This window comes from Lathamus discolor, chromosome 13 (assembly GCF_037157495.1).
Source record: "Lathamus discolor isolate bLatDis1 chromosome 13, bLatDis1.hap1, whole genome shotgun sequence".
Lineage (NCBI taxonomy): Eukaryota > Metazoa > Chordata > Aves > Psittaciformes > Psittacidae > Lathamus > Lathamus discolor.
In genome coordinates, this window is record NC_088896.1 from 561,368 (window position 1) to 574,007 (window position 12,640).

General features: G+C 45.7%; 1 protein-coding gene across 7 annotated transcripts in view; it reads left to right on the forward strand.

The window, feature by feature from the left end:
- RECQL5 (RecQ like helicase 5) overlaps positions 1-11,691 on the forward strand; it is a 38,476-nt gene extending 26,785 nt beyond the window's left edge. For 5 of the 7 annotated variants that reach the window (XM_065693677.1, XM_065693671.1, XM_065693673.1 and 2 more), the window contains 12 exons: positions 2,468-2,695; positions 4,338-4,437; positions 4,921-4,957; positions 5,735-5,793; positions 5,941-6,017; positions 6,477-6,570; positions 7,025-7,165; positions 7,602-8,272; positions 8,480-8,558; positions 9,547-9,798; positions 10,285-10,357; positions 10,481-11,691. In XM_065693677.1, the coding sequence (XP_065549749.1) occupies positions 2,468-2,695; positions 4,338-4,437; positions 4,921-4,957; positions 5,735-5,793; positions 5,941-6,017; positions 6,477-6,570; positions 7,025-7,165; positions 7,602-8,272; positions 8,480-8,558; positions 9,547-9,798; positions 10,285-10,357; positions 10,481-10,581 (1,912 nt within the window). In that variant the 3' untranslated portion in view covers positions 10,582-11,691. Of the gene's footprint in view, positions 1-2,467; positions 2,696-4,337; positions 4,438-4,920; positions 4,958-5,734; positions 5,794-5,940; positions 6,018-6,476; positions 6,571-7,024; positions 7,170-7,601; positions 8,273-8,479; positions 8,559-9,546; positions 9,799-10,284; positions 10,358-10,480 lie in introns of those variants that run through there. The other 2 variants (XM_065693674.1, XM_065693676.1) reach the window with 2 other exon arrangements.
- Positions 11,692-12,640: the final 949 nt, after the last annotated feature.

A 12,640-nucleotide genomic window follows, 5' to 3' on the forward strand; every position in this document is an offset into this window, starting at 1 on the left:
AAATGATAACTTTGTTTGAACATTAAAGACCAGTGGTCATCTCATGCATACTCCTGTTGAAGGGTGGGGTAGGCAAATAATACAGTTGCATATTTAAAAGGTGAAATAGTTTTGTGACATGTATAATAATAAAACCTACCATTAATTTATGTAAATAATCTCTCCAGCTCTTGGGCATTAGTCAGGTGCTCAGGAAGTTCTCCCACCACATGTTAATGCATAACCAACTATGTTTCAGGACCTCTTGTGTTAAGGATTAATCTAGTGATTACCCTCAGTATCGCTATTGGTAGCTCTGGTTTTGGCCTTTTGAATTCCATTACAGAACTGCAACCTTAGTTCTGCAACTGAATTTCCATTATGGCCCAACTCAGGAGCACCGCTGGCTCACGTGGGGCTGTGGCCACAGTTTGGGTAATTCTGCAGGAAGATACAGGCAGTTACAGGAGGTGGGATGGAAAGGGCTTGGCTTTACAAGCCTGATAGGTTAGAAACTGGAGGTCTGAATTCCAGTGACTTCAGGGCTGATCTGTGCTCCCACAAAAGCCTTGCTTGGGGCATCTTTTGTTTGCATTAAGGGAGGGGGAGTGTGTAGATGTCCCTCCCCAGACTGGTGAGGAGGCTGTAGGGTGAGGAGAGTGCTTGACCATTGCTGTATGCCTCAGTTATTTCTAATACAGATCAGTGCATGTGAGAGACGTGGACTAATGAGAATGCTTGCCTAGTTTCTTTTGGGGAAACAAAAATCTGTCTTGCAGCTTGCTGACATTTCTATAGTCACGTTGCACTGGCAGGACAGGCAGCACCAGTAGTTCTTTTGGAAAGACAGAACAAGGGCATCAAATGTGTTGTCCCCATCCCGGTCCCCCCACCCCTCCCCACCATGTGAATAGAGCTCTTTGAGTGCCAGGCGAAAGCGAGTCAGCGCAGCTCCGCATGGGGACATAAAGCCAGCTTTGTCCAGGCATTCAGTGCCCCAGACCATGCTGCGCTGCTGCAGCCCTCCTTACCTGAGCAGTGCCAGGCCCTGCGCACTCCAGCCTGGTGGCAGCAGTCTGTGACCTGCTGCTTTGCTGCTTCACCTCCTCTGGGCTGGTGAGTGATCCTCTGGGCCCGAGCAAATGCGAGCTGCAGGCCCTGGCAGGGTTGTTCTGTGAGGCTTTGGGAGAACTACAGTTGTGCTCCCCCCAGACACACACATGCACACAAGTTAAGAAACAAACTTCATTTGTTAGATCTCTGGTATGTTCAGACATGCCTTAAAGGGTTTATAATAAGAATAAATTAAGTGCTTACTCTTACTTTTCCCCTGTGTGACCCACTTTTTGCAGATGAAGTTGGTAATCCAGCTAGGGCACTCCTTGGGAAGGAGAAAAATCTCCTTTTTGTTCTTCCCTGAAGTGAAAAAATTCTCTTCTAAAATATCTCTTGTTGCTGCTTGGCTGCAGGGCTTGGTCTCTGAATACCTTATGAAGTGTTTCTGTGTATCTAGTGCATTTTAATAGACAACTGCCACTTCTGCTGTGAAACCCAGGTTTTAAAAAGTGCCTCTAAATTCTGCCCATTTTCTTAAAACAAGAAAAACAAGTAACTGCTGGGTGGTTCTTCTCATCGTGAAATCAGTGTCTTCACTGGTTTAAGTCAGGGATTGTACTAGAGGAGAAATTACTTCCTGCCTGTATTCTAATGAGCATATCTCTGTCACCAAACTCATTTTTACATACCCAAAAGCACTGATGGCAGCCAGAAATCTTTTGAAGATTCCTGGAAGAATGTAATAATTTTCACATGGCCACTTTGCTAAGGCTGGTAGAGCTGGTTGCACAATACTGCCTGAGCAAATGGACTGGTTTTCCTGGATGCTCTGAAGTGTGTGTTAGGGGGTCAAGACCCAGGCTGTGTTATCTGAACAGTGTTTCCTTGTCAGCTCAGTCTGGACTCTCTTTCTGTGACTTAATTTACATTCCTGTTTCTTCAAATGTAGATTTCTTCAACTTCAAACCAGAAGCAATAAAATTAGAAGCTCTCCAATGTGGAAATACATAGACATCCTCTCAACTCTGAGGTGTAGGGATCAACAGGATTCCTTTACACATTTATCCTAGAGCCACTGGACATGGAATATATATGGCCAACAATGCAGAATTAATAACTGCATATTTTATCATGCCTTTTGCAGATCTCAAAGATCTGAAATCATTTAGCAGAAGAGATTGATAGCTCTGTTTGTTCTACATGTGGGGAAGTGGAGGCAGAGAGACCTTAAGCAACTTGCCAGGAAGAGAACCCCAGTTCTGCTCCGGAACTTAATCCCTGTGATTCCTGATGGAACAGGCATTCTCTGCAAAAAAAACCCAAACCAAACCAGACGAACCTCAAGTCTTTATCAAAAGACACCTTGTATTTGGAGGGTGGAGTTCTTGTCAATAAAAATAATTGCCAGTTCATTTTCCCTTTTGTTTCCCAGATGTCGCCATGCTGCCATAGCAAAGTACTTTGGGGATGTCACCCCTCCTTGTAACAAGTGCTGTGACTACTGCAAGAACCCAGCAGCAGTAAAAAGACAATGGGAGTCACTGGAGCGGTGCAGCAGCAGCTGGAGCAGGACCTGCATTGGGCCCACGAGCTCCTCTTGGGAGGGCTACGACCCAGAACTGTATGAAGGTGGAAGAAGAGGTTGCAGAGGTTTTAGCAGGTCTGTACTTGGCTGCTTCAAACCCAGCTCATGGCAGAGATTCTCTCCCAGCTGCAGGTCCAGCCATTCCTATTTTCAGCACATGTTTCTGTGTGTTGGTATTTTCCTCTAACTTCCTGGCAGCAGGAGCTGGAATTTAATTTTCCACACACTTTGGCAGCCTGAAGCACATTCATGTCCCAGAGAGCCAGAAGCTGTTCTGACTGACCTAAGAAGTGCCCTGCAGAATGTAATTTGTTCAAGAAACTAGCCTGACATTTTTGGAAAGCAGTAAGTGAGCTCAGCCTGTTCACAGTCACAAGGACCAAAACTGTTTGAATTGAGACCAATGTGACAGCAAAGTATGACATGGTCCAGACTTCATTTCTGTCTGTGGGCCAGCAGGCTGGGGGACACTGACAGGACTTGGTCACCACAGAGGATATAATGAGTGCCAGTGTCAGCTGCTAAATTTTAGTGTTTCCATATCAGGCTGACAGCAAAAGGAAGATGTACAATGGGAACCATGATAAATTCTGTAAAACACTTGGCAGTGTGAAGATGGCAACTTTTCTTCCTCGTTCTCTGGCTGAGTTGCAGCAAAGGTGCAGCTCTGTCAGGATTCAAGCTTGGCTGCCTGCGCTGCCTGGGAAGCTCTCCTGGATGTGCATCACTGCTGGCTGGCCTGGCCCCTGCTTTACCTCAGACAGCTTGAGCCTGGGAGCTTTGGTCTTCAGGCAAGTCCAGCTGAGTGAGAGGGAACTGGTGTCCTTGTGACCTAAGTTTGATCTCAGGACCTGAGAAGACATGGCCAATGCTGTTGTAGAGCACTCTGCCACTTGGCTTATTGAACCTCTTCATAACTTGATTGTAGCTCTGCCTTGGAAGTTGTAATAGTCAGTAGTCTTCAAGCTCTGATTTGTAATACCTGTCAGTTTTGGCTGTGATAGCTGTGGAAAGCAGTAAATACTTGGGCTACATATGGCGAGAATCACCTGCTGCATTTCCGTATATCTATGATGGGATTTCATTTAATACAATACCACAACATTTAATTACTGGCACAGGGTGCCCAGAGAAACTGTGGCTGCCCCGTCCCTGGCAGTGTTCAAGGCCAGGTTGTACACAGGGACTTGGAGCAAGCTGCTCCAGTGGAAGGTGTCCCTGCCCGTGGCACGGGATTAGAACTGGATGAGCTTTAAGGTCCCTTCAACCCAATCCATTGTGTGATTCTGTAACAGTTTGTGAACAGCTAAGGCTGAGGAGTGGCTGCTTTGCCCTTTCTACCCTTTCTGCTCCAGGAGAAGCAGTGACTGACAGATAGAGTAAGTGACACAAGGCAGTAACCTTGGGCATTCTCCCCATGGGAGAATCTGGCAGAGCTTCTGAAATGGATGGAACCCTCCATTCTCAGAACACTAGTTATATGCTGCTAGTTCATACTGCTGCTTGCTAGTTCACAGGATTAACAAGTCCCATGAATTTTTGGAGGATGCGCACTGCTGTCCAGGTTGAGGGGTGCTAGTGAAACTAAAAGCTAAGACTTTTGTAATCATCTTTTGTAAATACTGTAAAATGTGACCTTGGTTTTTGTAGGGCTATCCCCTAGTTAATACTGCAGCTACAGAAATGTTTGTTCCTCTTCTTTTCCTGCCTTATCTAGATATGATGAAGAAAGCAGTGGGAATGGGGATGAAGCCAATGAAGAGAGTCGGAAACGGGAGTGGAACAACTTCTACAGAAAGCAGATGAGTCTGCGCAGAGTGAGTTGGTGTCCCCTTGTAAGAGATTTGTGGAGTGTTTGCTGTGAGCTTGTCTTACAGACATAAAGGCTTCCTGGTACTAATGAAACTAAATTATTGCATGTTGCTGTTGCTTTTTGGTTTTTACTTCTAGTACCTCTGCTTTTGCTGTGTTCTCCATGTTCTGGGTCAGTTCTATAATACAAAGAAACACAGCTAATTCATGTACTGGTTTTCTCTGCAGTGCTAATCAAGAGGGTCCTGTTGTCTTTAATTCCTCTAATATTAGTAAAACCAGATTTTCCCACTCAGCTTCTCTTGCACAGCTCTTTCCTATAGCAAAGGTGAGCTTTCTGGCTTTCATTCTCATTGTCTTCTTTACCCCATTTTGGTGCCTTTTCAGTACCTTTGTAACTTCAGCATTAGTTTTCCCTGCAGCTGCTTCTAGACCTGCATGTGAATTGCAGGAATGGAAATGTTTGACTGATCTTTGTTTTCTTCCAGGGCAAAGAACCAGAAATGGAAGATTTTGTTCCTCCAAGTAAATATCTTCCTTGATTTATCATGGGTTTTCTCTGGGAGAAGAAAGTCTTGTATTTTGCAGCTGCATGTAATCCATACAGCATAAACACTGGAGGTATCAGTGCCTAGGCACAGAGGCTGGACATTTGGCTGTGGAAGCTTGGCTGGAGGAGATGGATCAGAGCTTAGCTTGGGTTGGGGTGAAGATATGGAATGCATCTTTCTGAACAACTTTTCAAAATAAGGAAGAGAGCAGGAAAACTCTGTCTAACCTGACTTTGTAGGCATACCTACTGCTGTTTCTGCAGGGGTTATGCAGCAGCATCCAACTGGGCTATAAGGAAACTGCTGAAAACCTGATCCCTTTGTAACTACATGGAGCCCTGTCTAGTAACATAGCTCTTACACTACTGTAAAAGAACACCTCATGTTACTCTATTCAGCCTCTTTTTTTTGTTTGTTGTTGTTATTGTGGGGAGTGGAAAAGAATTGAGTTTCCTGAGAGCTGGGATTTCTTGAGAAAGGGTTTCCTGAGATGGGGAGGTTTTGGAAAGCTGTTACTCATAAACTAGCAAGAGAGACATTCTCATCCAGAGAGAAAAATCTTACTGTGGCTTCTGCCTTCTCTTTTGGAGTTTATAGCTCCTTCAGGTAACAAGGGTGACTGCAGTCATCCTTGGAGTGCCTGTGCAGGGAGGAGCATGTGGAGCAGTGCTAGACGGGTCCCCCTCAGTGACAGCTGAGATGTTCTCCACCAGCCCCAGCCCTGCTATGACAAATATCTCTTCTGTGATAGGTGCAGACTGTCCCTTGAAGGATGCCATCAGCAGGAGAATCTCTAAGCTCACAGTGAAGGTAAGAAAGGCTGGTTCACATTCAGTCCTGTTGACTTGCAAAGAATAACAAAGATTCTGCCTGCCCTCTTCTTACTCCTTCAGGGATGGAAGTCTAAGGGGTACTATAATCTCTGTAGAGCATGACTCAGTATCCCATGTTTCCTAGGGAAGGGAACATTGCTTGAAGATGCTGGAAGAAGCTTTGAGCACCAATCAAAAGGTTCCAGCAGCAGGAGGAGAAGGGTATGAGACAAAAGAAAAGGGGTAGCATGTTGAATCCCTTAATACAGGGCCTACTCTTCCCTCAGCAGCGTTACCGTTCTCAGGGAATGTCATTTAAATTATTTGGTGCAAGAATGTAGATTCACTTAACAGCTGTGAGGATTCATTCCTGTGTCTGACTCTGCTAGATCAGCTTGATCCTAGAAGTCGCAATTCTTCCATGTCCCACAAGATGGGGATAATGTACTTCTCAAACTGAGCAACTGGACAAGAGGACTTTGATTTAAAAGTGATTTCAACACTCTTTCCATTCTCCAACAATTCACCGCCCCATTCCTTAGGATTTACTTGGAAGTTATCACTTGTTCTTGCACTGGAGGGAGTCAGTTTTGTGATTCCTGGGAGGTGCTTAACCGTTAGTGTTCCCTTTGCAAATCTAGAAGTGTGTCTTGCCAGAAATCATCCTAACTTGTGTTACAGGTTAGACCCTCATGCCTGTGCAGTGGAGCTGGAGTATGAAGCTTTCCGAACCAGTAAAATGGCGAACTCATACAAGGCAACTGTGCTAAAGAAGGTAGTGTCCGTCATCTGCAGTTGCTCCCTTGAATGTGGTGTGGCCTCAGCTTGAGGGGATATTGGGTAGAGTTTGTAGGGGAAGGATGAAGAAGAAGCTTTTCTTTGCCTTGGATGTCTTCCAAATCTATTTTGTTTCCAGGAGGGCCCAGAATCATGTTTCACACCTTTGTTGGTTTTACAGGCTCTGGAAACCTACGTAACAGTGCAAGCTTACCTAGATATCTTCTAGGGCTAGGAATAAGGGGAATGGGGAGTTCTTCAGGCTGTAGCTGACAGTAGGGGAACCTTGGGTTAGGTCAGCTGGTTGCCATAAGTCTCTTTGAAGACATTTCTATTCTTGAGATAGGTGTCTCTCCAGGGGAGACATTTATTTTGTCACTGTGGCTTTTAATGTGTACAAAGGCACTAACACATTAAGATTTCTGGCCACTAGAGGATATTTCTGTTTTCAGGTAGCAGAAATCAACAAAGCCTCAAAACAAGGAGAGTTGTTCTCAGGCTTTGGGTCTGCAACTGGTAGCAAGAGCAGCTTGGAAACAAAATCTGAGTCTGCAGCAGAAGAGGACTTCCTCCCTGCATCCCAGGTTTACTCAGTGAGTGAGTACATGTGAACAGACAAGGAGGGAATGGGATCTTTGTCTATCACAGCCATAGCTGTGTATTTCTATTGCAATTACTTTCCCTGTCTGTCCTTTGGTTTTGGAGTGAGATCAATGAGTCATGCTGGTTCCTATTAGTGAGTAGAATTTATGTCCAGGCCATGCATTAAAGAAGTTTTTCTCATCTTGCTCTAAACAAGGATGCTGTTTCCTTACTGTGGGAATGACTTGGGGCCTAAGACTTTAACTTAATCCGTGTCCCAGATGTCTCAGGGGATGGTTAAGATGATGACTCGGTTTTTAGAGCCTTCCCCAGCTTATGGCTGTAACACTGGTGCATCCTATACAGAAACTTAGCTCCAAAAGGGTTTTGCACACAGGGCTTCCTTAATGCTCTCACATCCAAAATTTCTTCTTCCTTTCTCCCTAGTTCAAACCCAGGCGTGTGGGAGCAGGATTTCCAAGGAAATCCAGTTTGTTCCAGACAGCTTCAGAACTGCTGAAGATCCAGGAGAAGAGTGATGCAAAGCCTCACAAAAAAGAAGTAGATTGTCCAAATGGACAAGACAACAGTAACTCCAGTCTGGAGCTGGACACCAGGAGCAGGAGCCCTGTTCTCCAGAAGAAAGCAATGGCAATGTGTGAGAGTGCTGGGGTGGAAGTACTCCATCCTGAAAAGAAGGGACAGCAACCCAATCCAGATGCAAAAGCTGCCCTTTTGGGAGGCCCTAATAAGAAGTCCAAACGTAGCAAAAAGCAGCAAATGCTCACAGAAGCAGCTAAAAATGAATCACAGGATATTTCTAAATTCTTCTCCCTCCCCAAAGGTGGGTCTAAAGGCAAAAGCTGCAGCTCAGTAAAGGAAGGTGGCTGTTCTGCAAGCACACTACCTCAGGTTTCTTCTCAAAGCCTGTGTCAAGAGAAACCGATACCTCAGGAAAACAAAGATGTCTCTGGAGAAGATGTGATTGGACAACCCCAGGCAGAAAATGAAGGACTGGAAGAGACACAAGTAGCACTGACTGAGAGAGAACAGGATTTCAGGACCCATCAGGCTGCTGAATCTGAGCTCCTTCAGGAAGAAACTGATGTGAAATCCAGGTAACAATCTCTACTTCTATGCTCCTTGTTGTTGCCCTGTTAATAAGCTGCAGAGCCCCACCAGCTCTGTCCTGTCTGTAGATATTGAGGCTGGTGAGGAAGGCTCTTGTTTTACCATGGAGAGTCTCGTGGCCACTAAGAGCAAATGCAGTCTTATCTTCACTGTGGAATGATTAAAATTGTCCTTCTCTCCACTCTTCTCACTAGCGCTGATGAAACTGTCACAGAAACTGAGCTAACTTTTGCTGAGGAAGGGGAGAGTAGGAAGCGACCAGGATCAGATGAGGTAAGACTTTAATGGGTTTATTTTAATTTCCTTTATTTTTTATGCCTACCTTGTGCCAAGTTTTTCTCTGGGAGTCATAGAATCACAGTCTCGAAGACTGGTTTGGGTTGGAAAGGACCTTAAAGCTCCTCCAGTTCCAACCCTGTGCCACAGGCAGGAACACCTTCCACTAGAGCAGCTTGCTCCAAGCCCCTGTGTCTAACCTGGCCTTGAACACTGCCAGGGATGGGGCAGCCACAGCTTCTCTGGGCACCCTGTGCCAGCGCCTCAGCACCCTCACAGGGAAGAGCTTCTGCCTAAGAGCTCATCTCAGTCTCCCCTCGGGCAGGTTAAAGCCATTCCCCTTGGCCTGTCCCTGCAGGCCCTTGTCCAAAGCCTCTCTCCAGGTTTCTTGTAGCCCCTTTAGGCCCTGGAGCTGCTCTAAGGTCTCCCCTTAAGGAGCCTTCTCTTCTCCAGACTGAACAAGCCCAGCTCTCAGCCTGTGTCCATAGCAGAGGTGCTCTAGCAAGCTGCTTTATCAAATCAAAGGAACAACCACATGCCAGTGACACATAGGATCACTCAGAAGTGAACCATGCTCACAGCCTTCCTTGCATTCAGTCTCTGGTTCTGCATTTGGCATCTGAGAATGCCTCAGGCTGAACAGGAGTGTGGCACTCTTGAAGTGGTTGGTTCTTCCCACAGGGTGTATTTTCAGCAGACATCTTGGGAATTTTTTTCCTGTCCATTTTTCCCACGTAGGACAGGTCTAGCAGTGAGCTCCCTAATAAGAGCACAGGGTAGTTCTAAGGGTTTTTCTCAATGTCCCTTTGTGTGAGAAACAGTGTATCATGTCTGTGCAGCAAAATGGGTTACAGAGGTACCTGCATGGTAATCACTGTAGGAAGAGGCTGCAGGATGCTGCTTTTCTCAGCAAGTAGTGGCTGCTTGGAAATGGAGTGCTGCCACAGGAATTCATGGGTTTGGTTTTCTTCTGTCCCATCTCCAGGATATGGAAATTCCAGCAACAAAGCTGCTACGGACAGCTGCAAAATCTTCAATTCTGTCCCAGCCAGAAAGCAGAAGTGTTGGTCTAACAAAGAAGAAGGTGACTTTTGATCCAAACTTACTGCAGTGTGATAAAGAAGGAACCAGCAGGACCATACAGGCAGTGACCAAGGCCATGTCCCTCAAAGAGACAGCAGACATCGTTGTCAAATATTTGACCCCATTCTACAAGGATGGCAAATTTGCTTCCAAGGTAAGGCACAGCTCAAGACCCTCTTTAGCAGAAGGAGGCTGCATCTCCATAGTGATCTGGGGCTCTAGGAAGGGGAAGATGATCTAAACACCACGTTTCATTTCCAAATCACATCTTGGCATGTGTTTCCATGAATGCAGCAACTCACCCCAAGAAAGGGTTTGTGTGGGATTTAGAGTGTTATCATAGTGGTTCCACACCTGGTTTTGATTGTTTATGTTTTCACTCTAAATTCTGGCCTGTTTTCAAGAGCTCCAAGCTGTGAAGGGGCAATAGATCAAAGTCAGTTCTGGTGTAGTTTATTTGATGTGTTAGGGGGAGGCAGCATGCGTGTCCCTGTGCTTCTCCAGCACTGCAGGGTCAGATGTATTTGCAGCACTCCTGTAGTCTGAATCTCTGAGTGGTTTCTGCTAACAGCCAGCAGGACAAAAGGAAACTGATGAGATAACTGTGATGTCTTCTTTCTGCTATGCCCCAATTCTGCAGGATCTGTTTAAAGGCTTTGCTCGGCACCTGTCTCACTTACTGACCGAAGAGCAGAACCCAGCCCGCAAGACTGGTGAGTTGGCAGCTAGGGAGAGCACCAAGAATATTGGGCTCTTCTGATGCTAAACGGATCGAAGTCTTTAGAGGGGCAGATGTCTTGAATATCTTCTCAAAGGTGGTGCTTCCTCTCTTGCAGTGAAGGAGGAAGCACAGAGACTCATCAAGGAGTTTTTCAGAACAAGGATCAGGTGTGAGAGTGAGACAGACTGGCAGGAGCTGCAGAGCTCCGAGAGCTGACTCAGGTTGCGTTGTCTGCCCTCCTCCAGTGGTTCAACCAGGGGAGCTTGAAGAACTCACCCATGGAGGGTTTCATGAACCTGCAGAACTGAGCTTGCTTTTCGAACAGCATTTTTGCTCACTTCTGGTCTTAGTGACCCATAGTTCCAGGAAACCAGTTTCTGTGAATGTATGGAGAGTTTCTCCAGTAAGTGGGGTGCTGAAGCCCAATGGTTGCTCACACCTTGTTAAGAGGTGTGAATTACTCATCTGCTGTGTAGGTTAGGGGAAGCCACCCCAGATGTTCTGCAGTGTCTCCAACCTCTATGCAGCAGTTTGCTCAGACTTTCCAACAGGGACTCTGCTTTGGGATGGCATCTTGCTTCCTAGATAGGTCCTCTCCTCGCTCCCGCATCTCTTAGTTCTTATTTCAATGTTGCCAATAGAAGCCTTACGCTAGAAGTTCACATGCTTTGCTCAGGGCTGCCAATGATAAAGTTGATGGTTGAGTTCCTGGCTGGACAGGAGAGGAGCATTTTGTTTCTCCCATACAGGCAATGTCTACTTGCTGAAGGTGGAGAAACTCAGTTTCTTTTTCTTTTAATCTGAACTTCTCTTTTTTGACTTTGTCTAGTTCTTCCTGTCCTTTAATATTAAGCGGTGATGCTTTTTCAGTGTTAACCTCTCCAACAGTAGCACCAAGGTTGCCAACACTTTTCCAGCATCTGCTTGTAACCCCTAAAGCCATATTTGCTACCTGTGCCTCACCCGCAGTCTGCAATACCGAGGGCAGTGGTGCCGTTACAACTGGTTAAGGTACCACTGTGGCCCTCAAATTGACACTATGGTGTGTCTGCTGCTATATTTATATAAGGATCTGAACTTTAGGGCGTAAGTGGGCTTGAAATAACCCAATTCCCTGGCACAGGTTCTTTCTGTTCAGTTGTTACTGGGTTCTGCTTTTGTTCCATTCTCATAAAGGTTGGTGGCCTCAGGCACTAGTGCTGCTGGAGGAATCTGCAGCCTCAGAGGCTATCAAATGCCTTTTAGATTACTGTACTCGATGGGTGTTTTTTTTTAATGTACTGAATGCTATGTGTGGAACCGACAATAAACCAATGTTAGAGCTGTTGTGGACTCTTCCTGGAAGCTTTTTCTTACCACTCAATCATACAGACTGGTCTCAGATACATTAGGACGTCGTTGCTGTGAACATAGACATGAAAGCTCATTTCGTATCTGAACAGACAGCTAATAAATGCAAGCCTGGGAGGGGCTGGATGGGAAGTGTGTGTCCACAGATACCTCCAACCCTTTGTTGCTGCAGGACTTCTCCAGCTAGAAGCAGGGGGAGAACCTGGAAATGTTTAACTCAAAGTCACTTTCATCTTCAGCTTGCTCTTGTCAGTTGTGGCCAAAGGGCTTTACAAGAAGCCTTTTACACAATACAAGTATTTTTTAGCTGTTGCCTGCTAGTTTCTGTTTTACCTTCCCATGAAAAATCCTGTTTCATCATCGAATTTGAGTGGGGTTCCTATCTCTCAGTACTTCAGTGCTTAGGAAGTTCAATTGCTGCCTGGATGAACTTGTCAGAAGTGCTTTGTCTTTTAAATGAGGCATGTAGTTGTATGACCAAGTTCTTTATCACAATGACAGGCATTTCTAACCAGATAAGTTGTGCTTCTATGTAAGGCAGCAAAAGCTCAAGGAAAGAGAAGGGGAATAAGGCTAACTTAATCTTTGGCTAACTTAATCTTTGGCTATCTATCTTCTCTATTCTTTCTTTTCATGTCACTGTGGTACATTACCTAGCCTTGTAGTAGCACTGCTGAATGGGGAGGGTGGAACAGGCCACAGTGAGCAGGACATGCAGGGAAGTTCCTGACAGGAATGATGCTCTAGGTACTGCTGGCATCAGCTCACCAGCAAGAAGCACTAGCTGTGCATTATGGCTTGTGTTGAGAGCCCCAACATCTGTCCCTGTACCAGCCAAGTAACCACCTTTTCCTCAAGCTTTGAACAGTTACCCACAGGTCAGTCTTCCTGTGGTAGATGTAAACCAGTATCTGGCATGTCAAAG